Genomic DNA, 19,599 nt, shown 5'->3' on the forward strand with positions numbered 1-19,599 from the left:
ACCTGTAGATTCCCCTGACAGGGAAATAGGATAATACATTTACGTTTGATTCCTCCAATAAAACAGGATGAATTAAGATGCATGCATAGGGACATATGACCCACACTCATTTCAGGTCTGAGTTTATATATAATGTCGAAGATTTAAGGAAAACAAAATCCCAAACCTGATGCAGAGTCTTTGACACTCTTTTGTAACTTAGCTCTTTCATCATATTTCAGTTGTTTATAATTTGCAACTGTGGTTTCCCATGATGCATCACTTCCGAATATGCAAAGCATCCCTCTATGCCCCTAAAAACCAGACACACATCCAGAACCACTAGTGTATAGTGAGTCTGGAGCTAACCAACTGCTAACAATCTGTCAGTTTCTCCCTATGATAACTTTAGCCTAGAATCTATTTCCTGTCAGAAGCTTCATAAACTGAAGAGAGTCTGTAAACATTACAAGGTATGACTAAGCACAACCAGCATGTCCAAGTGTGGTAAGGCTGCGCTGCCTGACACAGTGGAGTCTGAGTCTAACCATAATAATCATGGTTTAAGTCCACTTTAACAGAGTTCAACAAATCCTAAAAATAGCAGTTAAGAGGCTGCTCCAATTCCTGATCAGCTGTGCTAATGTCACATAGAAATGAGCTCTAGCGCGGTTCTGTGCACTTTTGTACATTTACTGGGTCTTTGATAATGAAGTGCAAAATCTTCAGTCAAAAGCAGGCCACCAGCGTGTCAGGGACAAGAACTCTATGGGTTATATTACATCATCACAGTGGTAATTTAAGTCACTCACCTTCTTTGCTACACTACATCATATAAGGTGAAGGCCCTGCCCCCCCTCCATGGTGATTTTTCTGGAGGCGTGGTTACCTCCACCACACCCAGCCTCCAGCTCTGTAGCCCAACACCAGCACTGTGGCCAAAGCCTAAGGGCTCTTTCACACTAGAGGCTGCGGTAGAAAAGGCTGAAAGTCAGCCTTTTGCTTAACGCCAATACATAGCGTTTTCAAAGCGTTTTACAGCTCATATGAAAACGTCTTTTTTTTTCTATAAAAATAAGTGAACAAGTCAGCTGTAAAACGCTTTGAAAACGCTGAAGTTGGCGTTTTTCCATTGACTATCATTGAAACGCCAACAGCCAACTTCGGCTGTAAACAGCCCTGAAAAAGCTCCTGGGAGCGTTAAAACGCAACGCTCCAAAACGCCGAGTTAGATGTGAAAGGTAAAATGAAAGTCTATGGACTTTCATTTTACCTTAGAAAACGCCAACTTCGGCTGTGGCGTTAAAACGCCGAAAAAGTCCTCTGGTGTGAAAGGGCCCTAACAGCTTAAGATTGCTCTTTAAAGAGGAAATCTTGTGCGATTCTGCCACAAGCTGAGGAGCTGGAGGCTGGGCTCTGGAGGAGGAAACCCAGCCTCCCAAAAAAAACACCATGGAGTTATTCCCTAATGCGGGCAGGCATGGCCCTACATTAACATGGCGTAGCGTGGCCGAGTGCCTAAAATTGCCGCTATTTAATGTATTATAGCCCATCGAGTTTGTGTACCTGACACGGTTAGGTTGTAGTCCCACTGTGAGCACTTTCTGAGCACTTTTTTGACTATCAGCGCTTTCTGAGAGCTTTTTAAAAAACGCTCCCAATTCAATTACACTAAAATAGATTTTTTTGAAAAATCGAGATTGCGGCAATTTTTCCACGATTTTAATGTAAGCAAATGGAAGAGTTTTTTTTTTTTTTTAAAGCTCTCAGAAAGCATTAATAGTGAAAAAAAGCGATTCGAAAGCGCTCACAGTGGGGCTACAGCCTAACACCAGAGGTCCCCTTGAGTATTTTGAGCGGTTTGTAAAAAGACGACTAATGCATGTGTTCCGAGGAAGCAATGCTTACCCATCAAACGCAGAGTCAGAAATGTCTGTCTGAGTGAGATCCAGATGTTCCAGGTTTGGACAGAACTCAAGCATCTGACGGATCTACAACAATGAACAGACTAACATTACTCACAGCTCTGGTGCGCTTGTTTATGCCACTTACATCTGAATGCAGAGATGAGATACTCACCATTTTGCTGCTAACTGCAGAGCTGTAGGCAAGAACAAGTGTTTTCACTGATTGTCCAACATAGGGAAGAACATTATGAATGATGCCATGCAGCAATTCCTTTTCCTGCTGTGCCACACTGATTGAGGAAGAATAATCATCATCTTCAGTCTCCTCTGTAACACAAAGGAGAACAATAAAGAAACACACACATTTGTAATGCAGCGTCACAGCAATATGGCTGTAAGGACAACTGAAGTAGAGGCTGACCTATTTATTTCCTTTTAAGCAATACCAGTTGCCTGGCTGTCCTGCCAATCCTCTGCCTCTAACACTAACCATAGACCCTGAACAAGCATGCAGATTAGAGCTTTGCAAAAACATTTGTTGGAGAGTTTGAAAGTGCTGCAGTGTTCACTACTCTTGCATAAAATACATTAAAAACAATATATGAGTAACCATTGACTGCACAATTGTTGCAGTCTGAGTGCGCTTTTCCTTGGCTGGTAAAAATGAGATAATGCAAACAACAATAGTTCAGGCGCACATCATGCACATTAAAAATTCACATTATAGGGATCATTAATCACCGCCAAGTGGGCCGGAGCGGACTGCGCAGGTGCAGAACTACTGTGCCTGCGCAGTCCGCTCCGGCCCACGTGGGACCGGTACGGAGCTGCGGTGAATGGCTGACTGCAGAGCTGCGGCGAGGGACATGCTGGGAGCTTGGGGCTGGAGGAAGCCCAGGGTAAGTAGCGCTTATTTTCTTTACATTGCCTGATAACTCCTTTAAGTCCACAGATTCTTGACTCATGAAGACCACTTCCAGGGTACTCGTCGGGAAACAAACTCATCCAATTGGTGTGACCACTAATTAACTGGTCAAGTAGCGCTTAATACCAGTACTCTTCAGTGCATCAGGACTTTGGTTCCTCTATGGGTTTAATACGTGTCAAGTCTACCTAGTTTTGCATGGAACGTCGTCCGGGCCTGGCCAGCCTGCAAGTAATGCCTTCTGCCTCTGTGACGCCTCGAGCCGCCATCAGATGTTTGACTGCATTTGCTGCGTGCTTGTTTCAGGTGTGCGATTCAGGCACTACTGATGCATGAAAGATCAGCAGAACTGCCAGGCAACTAGACTTGCTTAAAAAGGAAATAAATATGGCAGCCTCCATTTCTCTCAGATTAATTGTCCTTTAAAAGGATACGGCCGGGGGAGACGGGGAGGGGGGGGGGGGGCTTGGGGAGGAATCCACTTACAGCTCTGGTGGCTCCCGGTCTTCTCCGCTGCAGAGGCCGAGCTCGCCACGTCAGCTTCTTCTGCGCTCCACCGCTACAGTTATCCGGACTGTACAGCGCAGTAGTTCTGTGCCAGCGCAGTGCAGCGCTGATGACGTCAGCGATGGAACGCAGAAGAAGCCGACCTGGCGAGGTCGGCTTCAGCAGCAGATAAGACCGGGAGCTACTCGAGCTGCGGCGAGGGCACAGGACAGCTGCCAAGGGCTGGAGGTAACATATGCTACACTTCCAACTAAACCTACATGAACTGGTGGCTCTGAACAAAAGAAGCACACATGTAGCACAGAGTATGTAAGGCAAATTGGATGAATACGGCAGAATTGTTGTTTTACATCATAGGGTTGCCCTATCTAAGTAGTTGTTACTAAGAAGTGGAGTTACTTGCACTTGCCCTCAAACCTGCCATTAAGGTTTAGGCATCCAGTTTTAGATACGTCCAATAAAAAACAAGTTCCCAGTTTGGCACTATGCGGATCCTTTCCTTTTTCTCACTTATTCAGGTTTGGATTGGCCGTCCAGGATCAGGCACTGCCTTGGAACGCAGTTAGGGTGTAGCGTTATACTTCCTTGTTTGCTATTATACAGCACTACTACTGACACTACACTATACATACAGCTACTAAAACAAATACTCTGCATGTGTGTATTGCATGTGTGTATTGGCAACACCTGCTAGGCGTCTGCACCAATCTCGAGGCTTGGCTTATGAACAGGTGGGACAAATGAAATATTGCACTTCAATAAGGAGTTGCCAAGATCCAGGAAAACCTTTCAAGACTCTGCGGTGTTATTTTTCAAAAGGAGTGCAGGTGGTGAGGCTGCACATAATGCACCAGTATGAGGAATACAATCCTTACCTGATTCATCAATATCTGCATCTTCATCCCACTCTTGATATGCACGACTCTCATCCTTCCTTCTGGAGATCCAGTCCTCATCTGGCTCTGTGTCAAGTTGAGTGGCTTCTCCACTGTACCAATTTCCTGAAAACACACACTTGTCAGGTACCTCTAAAACTCTATTATCACAGCAGACAATGCTTGAAACATCTCATATGACTGGTCTGCAGGATGAGATTATAAACCTGCATACCTGCACCAGCCAAGTATGCATGTCTACACCCTATATGGATATAAACAGGCCATTTTGGTGCTTCTCTGCCTCAGCACCCAACACTGGCCTTATCTGTAAACCAGACCCTAAGGGCCCATTCACACTTGAAAGTAGCAAAACGTTTTGCGCTAATGATTTTAAAGCGGTAAAATCACTGGACACTGGGAATCACCCGCTAATTGCCCTAGTGTGAATGGGCCCCAACAGTTATTGAGGGGGCTAGGAAGGTTGGAGATTTCATTTGAGCAACCATTTCTTGTTTTTTTAAAGAGAAACTGATGTGACATAATTAGACAAACATGAGTATGTACAGTCCTACTTCTACAAAGGACTGGGTTGTGTTTTTTTTTATTGTCAGGGATAAAGCAAACCCGTGAGATCATTAGGAGAAAAGGTTAGCTATTTACCATTGTACAGGAATGCTGTCCCACATCCTTCTCCTGACCAATGCCGGGACTTCCAGCAAGACTGAATACCGCGCCCCCACTGTGCAGGCCGCCTCATGCCTCTGCAGTAGCACAAAGCCCACTTGGGCTTGGCAGAAAAAGTCAAGCGCGATTGCCTCCGTGCTACTAAGCAGGCATGAGACAGGAGCGCAGCCGCCCGCAATCTTTGACAAGCGAGGGGGATGGGGAAAAGTTCTAGATTATCCAGAGGCTTTCCCTCTACTGAGGTAAGAACCCATTTGGGGCACACTTTTTTCTGAGTAGTCTATAGTTTAACTGTCACTGATAAGTTACAGGTCATAAAACTGACAGAGAAACAGGTGCAAGAAACAGATGAAAAAAGTCAGTACTTGATGATTTATCTCTATGGGCCTGATTTATCACAGCAACGTTCGTGTTACCCATATTCCACGGTTGTGCTAATTGTGCAAAGCATGGTACTCTGATGTTAGTAATAATACCATGCACTGTCTGCGCATAGGAATATTACCTGCAGTACTTGAACCAGACCCTATGGGAGTTAATTACTGGTGATTCATATCTAGTACAGTGCCCATCTGCCATCCATTGTTCAGCAGTATACTTTGGCTAATCCTTATAAATCTGAACTACGCATTAGCAAGTGGAAATGGGGCCTTAGTTTAGGAGGAAAGGTGGAGGTGTTGTCCTGGTTACTGAGAGTCATTCTGGAACCCGATACCAGATGCTCAGTTATCAGATACACAAATGATGCGTATACCTGAAGACACCTGATAGGGAAAAAGCACAATACATTGTTCTGCACAATCACTCCAATAGCACAGGGTGGCTTAGGGTGCATGGATGGGGGCCATATACGCTTAATTTCCTTTACCATAGAATCAGTCCCAAATTATATAATGCCTGTGTATTCCTGATATAAGATTCGTTTGCCATCTTTTAGCTTGTCGTGCGAGTTTGAAGCTAACCAGCTGCTAAGAAAATCTGTCAATTTCTCCCTATGATAACTTTAGCCTACAATCTATTTCCTGTCAGAAGCTTCATTAACTGAAGAGAGTCTGTAAACATTACAAAGCATGACTAAGCACAACCACCATGTCCAAGTGTGGTAATACTGCACCGGCACTGCCTGACACAGTGGAGATTGAGTGGAAACACTAAAAGGGTGAAGAAAATATATTTAAAAAAAAAAAATGGAAAGTGCTGTAATGTGATGAACGTTCAGTATGACCAGCACACTTTATTTCACCTGTAGCTTATAACGAATGGAAAATTACAACATGATCTCATAAGACTATAGAAACTGGTTAAACTTTTAACTATGTGATTTAATGTGGATACACATATTTATAAGGCTGGCTAATATAGGAGGAGTGTACACATGCTACATATGAGCAGACTGACAAAATCCTCTGTTATATGAAAGAAATAACACAACATTTATCTCTATAAATAGTGTAATACCCATTAAAAGCAATAGAATAGGTCAAGTAAGGACAGATGCCAGCATATTAGAAGAAAGGCTAGGATGGGCATTGCTTTACTACCTACGGGCTGCAGCAGTACTGACTTAAAAAAAAAAAAAAGAAAAAAAGTAACTATAGTTCGACCAGATACCGTATATACTCGTGTATAGGCCGACCCCCCAACTATTGCCCCTGAAAAACCTAACAGTGTGTGACCCATGGATAAGCCGACCCCTAATGTCTCCCCCCTGTATGTAGTGCATAGCGCCTTCCCCCTGTATGTGGTGCATGTGATGCAGAGTGAAGCATGCTTTCAGATGTATGAAATGATGCACTGTATGTATGTTTAGCAGAGTGTGTGTACTGTATGTATTCGATGATACAGAGTGCTGTGCAGTGTACATATAGCTACCGCTCCTTGTTCCAGGCGGCCATCTTCCCGTCTCCCGCGCAGCTCTGTACTTGCTAGAGATCCAGGCTTCAGTTTTCTGGTCTCTGGGCAGCCATCTTCCAGTCTCACTTGAAGTTTTGTACTCGCCGCTGACTTCTAGTGACTGAGTACGGAACTGCACAGAGAAGCCAGAAGTGGCTGACGAGAGCAGTATGTGAAATCAGCAAGCAGAGCTGCACGGGAGACGTTAAGACTGCTGCCTGGAACAAGAAGAGGTAACTATCCCCACACATCCCCAATCGACGTATAAGCCAACCCACCACTCTTGGGACTTTTTTTTGTCCCAAAAATTTGGCTTATATGTGAGTATATACAGTAATTAGAAAAAGTAGAACTGTGTTTCATCTGATTTTTTTTTTTCCATTCAGGGTACCATCATACAGGGGTCAGACGGCAGAGAACAGAAAACACGCATACCAATTAAATGTAAACAATGGCAGGGTCTACTGGAAAGATGTCCAATAATAACACAGCATTTAACAAATAGAAGTATTATTCCCTTTCTATGGCTGGATTAGCCGGACATTCCAAAACAAAGGCAAACCTCTTACCTCTAGCCCACAACACCGGGTAAAGATGCTTCCAGAGAGATCCAGTTTTTGCCAGTTGTGCCCATTTGCTGTTGACCTGACTACAGCGACACAGCTCCTGTGGATTAAGGTAACTGAATATATTCAGCATTACCTCCGGAGGAAGATTGGAAATGGATATTGAGCTTGGCTGGGCAACCGTTTCTAGGACAAGAAGAAGAAAAGCTTACATTCCATGTCAACATGTCACATGAAACTGCAGCTTTCTAGGACATCGGATACTGCAAAGTAGGGCGCTGCCCAAGCTCAGAAATGACTCACCCTCCACATGCATGTTCAGATTTTCAAACTAACTGGTGCCCAGTTTTACAAATTCAAGGCTTACAGTGCACCTGCTACTTCCAAAGGTCTCTTTTTCCCCTGGGGTGATTAAGAGTGATTCCCCACTCACAAATGTGGAAGGGAAAACTGCAGCCGATTGAAATAAAAAAACAGAAGCTCGGCAGCATTATTTTTTTTTGCATTATGCATGCGAATCCCATAGCCATGCATGACTCGAGACATGCTGTGCCAACTGTAAACTGGCCCTAAGGAATTGAGGCACATAGCAAGTGCATAATGTGTGACATGCTAGCCATGGTGTGCTGGAATCCTTTCTGCTGTCTAAAGCCTCAAACATACTTATAAAGATTGTTGCCTGCAGTAATCAGGATCAGATCTCTTGTGCGACAGTTCTACACTAGGTGCTGTACAGGCGCATTGCTAGCCTGCAGGCTAGCAGTGTTCTGTTGCTTTGGAAGGGGTCAGATCTCCCACAAGGCCAGTGTCTGGGGCCACTGTACACGCATAAGATTTTTTGGAGAGGCTCCCCCGACCCACCACCTCGGCCCAGAACCATCTAGCTTGGTACAAAACGTAAGAGCCTTACCCTCCCAATTCTCCATGTTAATCCCATTGGTATGCCCGCCCCTCTGCCCCTGTAGATGGCACAAACACAGTGATGTGTGCGAGTGTCTTTTTATAGGCAGAAATAAAGCACTTTTCTGCAAATCTGCGGGTTGCTACACTTATGGATGCATAGATTAGCTGAAATGATTACCACACTTATAATGGATCTCCATTTTGTAGGATTGTTACATTGCAATCAGAAGACTGTTAGTTTTGCAGCAATGGCCATATTTATAGAGGTGTGATCAACCACTGAATGTCATTTGATAGGAGTTTGCCACAGTGAACCTGAACAGAGTAAAATTATTTAAAATAAACCAAAATGTACCTGCAAATGAATATTTCATACTTACCTCTTCTTCAGTTCCTCTCAGAAGCTCACCATTTCCTTCTTACAACGATTCATCCACTTCTGACAAGATTTTGTCAGAACTGAAATATATCAGTTGTTGTCAGTTATAACTAAAAGGACAACTGATAAGCAAGGTCATGTCAGTGTTTCCCTATGGCTCCAGTGGGTGATATTACAGTTTAACAGTGTGCTGACCAGGAAGCTGTTATGTGTTGATGGCCATTTTCAAAATGGTGGATTCCATCCATCACAGTGGACAAACAGGATGCAGGAGAGGAGAAGGAGATTGATGAGCAGACTATGTGGGAGGTAGGTATGACGTGTGTATGATTATTTGGACTTTAAATTTTCCGTTCAGGTTTGCTTTAAATGGAGGAGATAATAGAACAGAATGATTCTCTTGAACAGGGACAGAGACTCACAAGTGCCAGCTGATAGACAGAGACATCTTTACAACCTGGGCAGAATCATAGGATCAGCAGGGTGAATCTGTAAGCACACATTATACACTTATTGCATCTGCCTTGGTCGAAACATGTAGGCATTAACAGTCATACCTCAGGGAAACATGGAAGCTGCCATTCTCACTGGAGATGCAGGGTTGTCATCCATTCTTATTGGTAAGTCACTGACTAGAACAAGCAAGCATCCTGTACAAGGATTGGCTGCATGCTTATACCAGGTAAGGGACTCATTACTGTCGTAGGGAAGGAATGACAGTTCCAGAAAGGTCACCACAATAACAGATCAACTATGGCAGCTCTTATGTTTTATGACCAGGCAGGCTCTTTTAAATATGGAAGTCCAAAATGCATCTTCATAGGTGCAGATGGCTGAACCCCCCCCCCCCCCCCCATCCTAAGTCTAAGTCCTCAAGCATGGAAAGCGCACATGAAATGGCGTGACAAAATAGCCTAGCATGCAACAAATAAAAATATTCTTAAAATAAACATCATTAAGTGTTACTAAGATGAATATGTATTTATGAGACTATTAACCTTGTTTGTTCGGATGACAGAGAAGCAGACATGCCAGTAATGCCTTACCCTCCCCTGCCTTCTCATCCACTGAATACTTCAGCACCTTCTGCAACTCCTCAGCCTCGTTCCAAAGGCTGAGACCTCGGAGAAGCTCTGCTGGGTCTTTCTGAGAGCAGTGCTGGGCAATCACCATCTTCTTAATGTCCTTCAGCTCATCATAGGTAAAATATTCCATCAACATCGGCTGGAACACCTGAGACAAACATGATCAAGTCTTAATCACACATTGACTGAAATTTACCCCCACATTAGTAAAAAAATAAAATAAAAAAAAAAAAAAATACATATATCCAGGCACATCGCCTCTAGTTAGGACATTAAATAAATTATTAGGGAAAGGGAGGTGCTGAAGGGGGTGTGGCTAGAAACAGCAAAAATCAATTAACCCTTCGCACTCTCACATGCAAATGTTTAAACAAATGCATTCACAGATTTACTCATCCAGGCACAGCTGTTATCCCTACAGCTAAATTAAAAGCCGGGGTTTTAGTTCACAGAAGAATGCATTCTTATGCTTAGTCACCTATACTGCGTAGAAGTACCCAGGTAAACATAGGTGTCCTAACTCTGGCCCTGTAACATGCATAGTGCAGACATGCAAACACATTCATTGCATCAAACCTATCAATGGATTAGGAGCACACATCCTGACTTCCTCTCCTGGGAAAGACAGTGCATCTTACCAATTGCACAAGGGAGCTAACGTTATGTATCCATGTGCACCATGCACATACACCAGCATAAGCTGTGTGCATGCTGACAAACATTGTCAAGCACTGTCTTTCCCAGGAGAGGAAGTTAGGATGTGTGCTCCTAATCCATTGATAGGTTTGATGCAATGAATGTGTTTGCATGTCTGCACTATGCATGTTACAGGGCCAGAGTTAGGACACCTATGTTTACCTGGGTACTTCTACGCAGTATAGGTGACTAAGCATAAGAATGCATTGTTCTGTGAACTAAAACCCCGGCTTTTAATTTAGCTGTAGGGATAACAGTTGTGCCTGGATGAGTGAATCTGTGAATGCATTTGTTTGAAAATTTGCATGTGAGAGTGCGAAGGGTTAATTGATTTTCCCACATTAGTAAAGGTTAACCAGATCATCTTAAGCCAGTGGTTACAGCAAGAAATATCAGCAACTCAGGGCATGATACATTAGTAAACTAAAAAAGGATGGACTGGATTAACCCAGAAACAGCAAGGAGTACATTTTGATTACAGACACTCCCCTACTTACAAAACACTCAAGTTGAAAGGTTTCAGAGATACAAAGTTGGTTTCATGATCAAAATATACAATACTCATTTTTTATTACATATTTTTGTACAGTATTGTATAAACAGTTATAAGTAGTTTTATGCTGGGAATACACCATGGGCCTGATTCACAAAGCGGTGCAAACTTTTTCGCGGACTTTTGCGCGCGCAATTTGCCGCGATCGCGGACTTTTGCCGCGATTCAAACTGCGCACGCAAAAGTCCGCGATCGCGCGAATCGCGGCAAATTGCGCGCGCAAAAGTCCACGAAAAAGTTTGCACCGCTTTGTGAATCAGGCCCCATACGTTTTTTCAGCAGATGGTTTAATAGATCATTTGCGAAATGTCCGATCTTATTTTCAATTGTTTTTCTGATTGATTTCTCGTAGAATTGATTGGAAATAAATAAGAAAAGATAAGAGAATCGAACGGAAAAAGAAATCAAAGATTGATCGGATGGAAAATCGGCCGTAAAAACGCGTAGTTGTGTATTCCCAGCATAAGACACTTTGAAATCAACCAAAAACATTGCCCTCAATTCACTAAGATCATGCTGGTGATAATAAGGCAAGAGAACACTTAGCTCCACACATCAATCTTGCCTTATTAAAGTGTAGAGATACGTTTTCACAGTGAGAGAGGTATCTTATCACTTCAGTCCTTACTTACTTATTTTCACATACAGTTAAATAACAGCCTGTCTTTAAATTTTCAATTCTGGAGTTATTTTAAAGCCAATGGGTACCGCTTAAAAAATAAAAAAGTCAGATACTCACCTAAGGAGAGGGAAGACTTGGTCCTAATGAGCCTTCCCTCTCCTCTCCCTTGCCCTCAGTGCTGTGCTGGCTCCCCCGTTCGCGTCCGCCGCCGCAGGGACTTCGGAGATCTTTGAGAGCGCGAGTGAGTCATAGAGGGCGCTCGCGCATGCGTACTATGGAGCGGCCCGACTTCGGGAGCCAGAGTGCTCCCCAAGGCTTCCGAAACCTCCCTTCGGTGGCGGAAGTGGCAGTATTTGACCAAACTGGTCGAATGCTGCTACGGGGGATCCTGCGCGGGACCGGGCACCGGGAGAGGAGAGGGAAGGCTCATTAGGACCAAGCCTTCCCTCTCCTTAGGTGAGTATCTGACTTTTTGTTATTTTTTAAGTGGTAAACATTCACTTTAAGGATTGAAGAGTCAACTTTAGAGATCTCACCAAAAACTTAAAGCGGACCCAAACCAAACATTTTTTTTTATTAAAAGTATTTAGTTGCACCACTTTGACACATACAAAGAAAAATAAACACTCCTTCAAGCCTATGAGCATTTCAGTGCATGCTTTTCACCCTTCACTTTTCATAACGAGGGTTATACTGGGGGCAGCCATTAGCAATTCCTCCACTGCCGGACACCATTTACTCCACCAGTTTGCCGGATTTTTTCCCGGCAATTTGAAAGGAAGGGAGGGGTTACTCCAATAAATGTAAAATATTTTATATTTGTCATCATGCAGCTGAAAAAAGGCTGCTATTTATTATTATAATTTAGAAAATAGATTTTATTTCTGAAATCTTGTATTTTTAATTTGGGTCCACTTTAAAGACAGAAGAGTTCTTTTTAGGTTTGCCTGAGGTAAAAGGTTTCCTGAATACTACATGCCTTATCACCATGGTGATAACTCTAGAAATGTTATTGAAGACAGGAGATAAGCTTAGTAAATTGAGGCCAATGTTTGTTATACCATATATCCAAATCCATAGTAGTCCGAAAGCAAGTAATTTATCCACGTTTCACCACGTATAACATAGAATTCAACTTACAATCAACCAGAGCATAACCCATTTGTAAGGGGACCGACTGCATTATATTTATATATTTGTGCTTGAGGAAGTGTTGCAGTTTTGGTACACTGCAATAATAACATATCAGTGAAACAGATAAAAGGTAAAATGCTATGCTCTTGTGAAACATTCCTTATACATAAAGAAGCATATAAAATACATCCTTATTGTTGGTCTCATATATAAAACTTAGATTGCAAAATTAAGATCCACTTCATGAAAATTTAAAAAAAAAAATGAAATTCAATATTTCCAACTGTGGCAGAAGACATTGATGAACATTAGTTTAAAATCAATAGTAATGTAAGCATACAGTTCAGCTTTACAAAAGGTGAAATAGGTTTACTGAATCATTTTCTTGCAAGATTTTTTGCAACACCTTCAGACCTTACAGTCTGAAGGTGTGTGGCCAACATTAAGAGGTTAATGAATCAATCCCTCTGTCAACTGTGGTCTACGCCTAATTTCCTGTCCAACTATGGAAGCAAGCCAGCACGTCAAGGGACCCTGAGCAGACGCAGTGGGTATGCATATCAGCACACCCACTGCCAGGTACCCATAACATATCTGGAAGGTAAACCTAGCAGAAAATCGAACATAAAATTGTATGGTGTATACCTAGCATAAGTGCATTTCTGATGTGTAACCAAGCTTAGAAATTCATATCAATCTAATTCAATGGGTAGGAAAAGCAAACTAGTCAGTCTGAAGCCAATAGTTGTGGCAGGATATGGAACCTTAATAGTAATGAGAAAAAGCTGCTCATTAGATTTACATATTAAAGTGGACCCAAACTAAAAATACAAGATTTCAGAAATAAAATCTATTTTCTAAATTATAATAATAAATAGCAGCCTTTTTTCAGCTGCATGATGACAAATATAAAATGTTTTACATTTATTGGAGAAACCCCTCCTTTCCTCTCATATTGCCGGCAAATAATCCGGCAAACTGGTGGAGTAGATGGTGTCCAGCAAAGGAGGAATTGCTAATGGCTGCCACCTGTATAACCCTAGTTATGCAAAGAGAAGGGTGAAAAGCTTGCACTGAAATGCTCATAGGCTTGAAGGAGTGTTTATTTATCTTTGTATGTGTCAGAGCGGTGCAACTAAATATTTTCAATTAAAAAAATGTTTGGTTTGGGTCCGCTTTAAGTGCTTGAGGAAGCAGTTTTGAGACATTGCAATAACAACACATTGAAAAGAAAGAAAGAAGGAAGACACTCCTGGCAAGTAAGCCAAGCCAAGCTGTAGACAATGAAGACAATCCACCCACCTCCTCCTCTTCCTTCATATGAGGAATGAAGTCACTGGTGAAAGCCTCTAACCTCTCCTTCAGCTGCTGGGCATAGTTCAGTTGTTCATATTCATCCTGAGAACACACAACAATTACGGCGGAGGCGTGACATTTTATAGGAGGACCAGAACCATTTAAAGCAGATCTTTAAAATACTATTCTAGCCATATAAAACGACATGGAGAGAGACAGACTACTGAACTTTCAACCATCTACAGGATTCATGAAGAAATCTTCCCTTCTCAAGCAGCAATGTGTCAACTTCCCTCCAATCTCAGAGTTCCTCAAACATCTCCAGTAAAACTGACATTAAAGATTAACTCTTGCAGCGCCAGAATCACTAATTACAGTAAGGCCTCAGGCAAATTTATGTGTTTTTATCTAGCATAGGGGTTTCAAACTCAAATACAAAGTAGGCCAAAAATGAACACTGGGACCTAGTTGAGGCTCAACCTCAATGTCTAGAGGCCACCTCCCTACCTTATAGAGTTCCCTGGAGTCTAAAGGCCCCCTCCCCTCCATTCTACAATTCCTGGGTGTCTAGTTTCCCTCATATCTCCCCTATGCAGTTTCCTGGTGTCTAATGCCTCCTCCTCCCTGTCATACATTTCTCTGGTGGTTAGTGGCCCTCACTTCCTCCCTCATACAGTTCCCTGGTGTCTAATGCCCCCGCCCCCCTCCTATACAGTTCCTGGGTGTCTCGCGGCTCCACTCCCTCCCCTATACAGTTTCCTGGTGTTTAGTAGGTCCCTCCAACCTCTAAACAGTTCCCTGGTGTCTAGTGCTTCCCCCTACCCCTTTACGTAGAAGGAATTAAAAAAGGTGCATGTTTTGCGCAAGCTGCAGTTATCATCCGAATCACGCAAAATAATTCTCAGCGGCTCCGCATGTGCAATCGCAGGTTTCAGCGCAAAAAAAAATTCACATTTGTTTTGCAAAGGAGGAAGACGTTGTAGTATATGCTAGGCAGAAGCATCTTGCAAAAAGTCACTAAATGTTCATGGTATTTTTATGGAGACAGCCATGTTAGCATTAGTTGGTGATGGGGAGGAGCTGAAAGAGAGAATATTCAATCAACAGTAAGGATACATATATAAACCTGCTGCAGGGGAAAACACACAGATAGCTTAACTAACAAAGAGAAAAAGCTCGCATTGAAGGAGCCTTGGAAACTTAAATCCTGGAATGTGTCCACCCCTGAAGTATACAAACAACTACATATACAGGTTACATTCAACAAAAACATTTCCTAGTAAAAAATGATGAACATGCATTCAATAGAAAGACGACCTAAAAATATCTTTACTTTGGCACCTTTTAATACTGGGTCCCAGTGTGGGGGGGCAGATAGCAGAACTCCGCTGAATAACCTGCCACTGTTATCTTCTTACCATAGTTGATGCAGACTTCATTTACATCAAATTTCAAGGACTAACTAAACTTCAAAGCTAATGAGATCTCTCAGCAGTAAACATGCTTAGCTTTACTTCCCATATTACAGTTATTGTAATGTGGTGCGGTTTGTAAACTGTCAGTAACTGTTACTGGGCTGACAGCTTATTCTCGTCAGCTGTAAGGTTATGCAATGAGACCATATGTTTAATGTATCCCCAGTCCCAGTGCTGACTGATGGCTTACCTTGATGTTTCTCAGTCCCTTCTCAAACAGGACCAGCATTTCGGAGAGCTTGTTGTCAGAGTGCACATTATACACGGTCCGGCTACGTTGCTGTAGCAGGCCAATGATGCACTCATTCTCAATCTGCTCATGCATCTTAAACTCCTTGAAGGTTTCATACAGGGACTGCAGCAGCGCTCGGAAGTCATTGTTGTTGGCAAAATTGGTCTTGGAAAGCTGCAAAGAACAAACACAAAATAGTTAAAAACTATAATGTGTTCAATAGTCAGGTGTCTGGGGTTTAATGTATATTATAATTCAGATACATTCACAACATGTTAGTTCACTTCAGCAGTTAATAAAATACATGAAATGCACCAATTATCAGTATTTATATGGCCAGTGTTGGCCTCTATACTCAAATACGTAACACACTTTATATTCTAGACTCTAGCCATGGAACACAGTGTTGCTTGGTGATTTGTGATTGTGGGCCAAATTGTTGAATAAAAGTTAAATCTTAATAAACAATTACAAACTAAGAGGGGTAGCCGTATATTCCGGCGTATAAGACGACCCCCCAACTTTTTCAGTTAAAATATAGAGTTTGGGTTATACTCGCCGTTTAAGACTAACCTTCTTCCAACGCACACCAAATAAGAAAAAACATATACTGGTGCTATGTATGAACAGATACTGGTGCTGTACTGTATATGGTACCCACCCAGTATATAACCGTATACAGGGGATTGACTGGTTGGATTGGTCAACTCTCCCTCTACCCAAGTGTATTGGTCAGCTCTCCCTGTTTATTAGATCGGTATGGAAGAATAGATCGCCCATAAAAACACGCCTCTTTCACCCTTCTGGCCCGCCCTTGTATCCTATTTACCCCCTTCTCTGCCTCTCAGATCTCACACGTGTGCCTGCACCGCTTCACTACAGTCCTCAGCAGCGAGATCTGAGAGTCGGTAACAGGATAGGGCGTATCACCCGGCATCAATGACACTTATACGGCAGAATATACTGTAATTATATTGATTGTGGGCGGCCTACTCCTTCCCTTCAGCAGAGTAGCGCAGTGAAGCAGTTTAATATTTACCTGCTCCAGTGATCTTCCTGAAAGCCTACATGCTCTATTGCATACCTCTGGCTCCTGAGGCATGTCACGTGATGAAGACAAGGAAGGATGGAAGCACAGAGCATTTGACTACCAGGAAGAAAAAAGTATAGCATATTGCTGGAGCAGGCAAACAGTACACTGCTATACTCCGGTAATCTGCTATGTGGGGAGATGGAGAGAGGTGTGTATGATTTACCAGTTATGTGGGGGAATTTGATCCATGGAGGGGACCCATGCGAATATTGCTGAGGGGTCCCATTGGTTATTGCTGCACCCAGGCTCAAACTGACAATGTTTCAGTCACAAACACTGTCACCGGTGTGCTCCTTTGAACTAGAAGACAGCATGCCATCTTTCTTTTGCTGCTTATATTGATGGAAATTGGAAAATCTTGAGGGCCATATACAATGGCAAGGAGGGCAGCATTCGGTCTGCAGGCCTAGTGTTTGACGTATGTGTCTTAGATCCTTTAGCATTCTTTTCCTATTGGTGCTTAAAGACATAAACGACGGCTGTCTAATCATGACATAATGGACAAACAGCAAAGGGCAATACATAACACAGGACCAACATAATTATCTCAAGGATACTGAAGGAAATCTGCACAGGAATCTGCACAGCACACTATAAATTGAGTTTTTACAGCTGTGGAGGAGAAATGGGGTAAAGAAGAGATCTGCATACCCCCCAATCTGACTTTTATCATATATATTTTAGGCTTTCTATGGATAATATTCTAGAATTCTTTAATAGTATAGGGAATAAAAAATTACCGTACATGCAGAAAATACTCCCCCAATTCGTAATTTTCCTGCAGTTATAAAAACATAAAAATATATTGTTTGGTCCTCCCTGATAAAATGATATGACATATGCCTTATTTCCCTACTACCTGGGCATGCAGCGGACAATTATCCCCAGCCTGTGCATCTGTAATGATCGGATGTGACTGCAAGGGCGACAGTTCAGGGCCCCAGTGCAGTAAAAATGTGTCGCTAGGCAATGGCAGAGCAATGTATCTGTAGAGCATTGGGTACCAGAACTGGTATAGGTATTATAGGGGTTAAAAAGGGTTGATAGGCCAAGTAGAGTTTGAAACTTAACTGAAGGGGGAAACATTTTTTTTTTTTAAATGTGACCTTGTCACACTTTTTTTATTGTGACCTGTTAAACCCCAGTGTGCATGTGCATACATGCCTGGATCAGCATACATGCATCGGCAGTCAGTAGATTTCAATCGTGGACATAAGATTGTACATCCAGGAACATCGAAGGGGACTGTCCTGCACAAAGAATCTAATTCCAGGAGAGTAAAGAGGTTAAGGATCCAGGTCGCTGCGGGGTACCAGAGGAATCCAGCAATATCTTTTCTCTCTAGACAGAAATGAAACATGCACTTTGCAGTCACATCACTTCTACTATACTAAAGGTGGCCATGCACTTATAGATTTGCAGCCGATTCGCCCATCAGATTTCTGTCAGATGCCTGTCAAGTCGCACCTGGAAGGAATCTATCAGATGTGTGCCACACACTAGGAACAGATTTCCAATAGATTTCAGAATTAAATCTAAATGCATTATTGGACCATTAGATCCAATGCAACTCTATGGACCTAGATTTTCCATTCTGTCGGATAGATCAAATCCATCAAAATCGATCGAAATCGGACGCAAATCGATCTATAGATTAGATATCTGATCAATTGCTTCTATAGAATCGATCGATTGATCGATGGCTGAAATCGACCCGTGTATGGGCCCCTTAATTGCCATCCAGTGAACTCTATTCAGTTTCAGGCTTGTGAATCATGGAACCGATTCAGATCTCATCTTTATTTGCTGCAAATGCAGATGGTTAACACAACAAAGCAAACTGACCTTACTTTATCGTCATTATATGAGGTGACTATGATAACAGATAAAAGCACTCAAAGAAAAAACTACAATAAGCTTTCTAGTATCCCTGATTACTAGTGTTTACAAGTTAGGAAATGCAAATCTGAAGTAGTTTAAGGTGTGTGCACACGCACTACTATAACAAACGGGTCCTTCAGACCCTCCCGCTGGGCGGACGTTCTGCCGACAGTAGGACGTGTGTACGCGCTGTCGGAAGACTGATAAGACTGTCTCTGACAGGTCCGCTCAGCAGATATGTCAGAAACAGTCTTATTAGTCTGCCGATAGCGCGTACACACGTCCTACTGTCGGCAGAACGCCCGCCAGCGGGAGGGTCTGACGGACCCATTGTTTGTCATAGTAGTGCGTGTGCACGCATCTTAATAGTAAATGTACCCAAGCATTGCTCAATGTATGCGCAGAATGACCATGAGATAGATCCCTCTCTGATCAAATCTGATCTGAGAAGGATCTGTTTCCTGCCCATACACTGCACATTGATTTTCGATAAGATTTCATCATGAAATCTTTCAAAAATCGGCCTAGCGTTGTGGCATTCTGCCTGGCCGTCCCCCAAATGTAAGTATACTCCTACGCCCATAAACAACAAAGTCCAGGGTCGGTTAGCACACCAATTTGTAAATTCCGAAGTGTTTTATTCTTCACATCACAAGCCAACACATAAAGTGTGCCCATAAAGTCTCAGCTGGTATGACTCTAAAGGTGGCAATATACTCGTTAGATTAGCAGCAGATAGATCATCAGATAGATTTATGATGTAATATGTCGTAATAATGTCAGCGCTATATAAATACTAAATAATAATAATAATAATAATAATAATAATAATGATCTATCTGATGTGTTTAGGAACATTTTTTGCTAGGAACAGATTTCCAATAGGTTTCAGTTTGAAATCTATTGAAAAT

General features: G+C 42.5%; 1 protein-coding gene across 4 annotated transcripts in view; it reads right to left on the minus strand.

The window, feature by feature from the left end:
* FBXL5 (F-box and leucine rich repeat protein 5) overlaps nucleotides 1-19,599 on the minus strand; it is a 72,064-nt gene that overhangs the window by 15,589 nt on the left and 36,876 nt on the right. Inside the window, exons 2-8 of one of the 4 annotated variants that reach the window (XM_068277665.1) lie at nucleotides 15,673-15,888; nucleotides 14,014-14,109; nucleotides 9,668-9,854; nucleotides 7,343-7,525; nucleotides 4,194-4,319; nucleotides 2,059-2,213; nucleotides 1,888-1,970 (exon numbers count right to left, since the gene is read on the minus strand). In XM_068277665.1, coding sequence (XP_068133766.1) covers nucleotides 1,888-1,970; nucleotides 2,059-2,213; nucleotides 4,194-4,319; nucleotides 7,343-7,525; nucleotides 9,668-9,854; nucleotides 14,014-14,109; nucleotides 15,673-15,888 — 1,046 coding nt within the window. Of the gene's footprint in view, nucleotides 1-1,887; nucleotides 1,971-2,058; nucleotides 2,214-4,193; nucleotides 4,320-7,342; nucleotides 7,526-9,619; nucleotides 9,855-14,013; nucleotides 14,110-15,348; nucleotides 15,602-15,672; nucleotides 15,889-19,599 lie in introns of those variants that run through there. The other 3 variants (XM_068277656.1, XM_068277677.1, XM_068277686.1) reach the window with 3 other exon arrangements.

The sequence above is a fragment of the Hyperolius riggenbachi genome, chromosome 1 (assembly GCF_040937935.1).
Source record: "Hyperolius riggenbachi isolate aHypRig1 chromosome 1, aHypRig1.pri, whole genome shotgun sequence".
In the NCBI taxonomy this organism is placed as follows: domain Eukaryota; kingdom Metazoa; phylum Chordata; class Amphibia; order Anura; family Hyperoliidae; genus Hyperolius; species Hyperolius riggenbachi.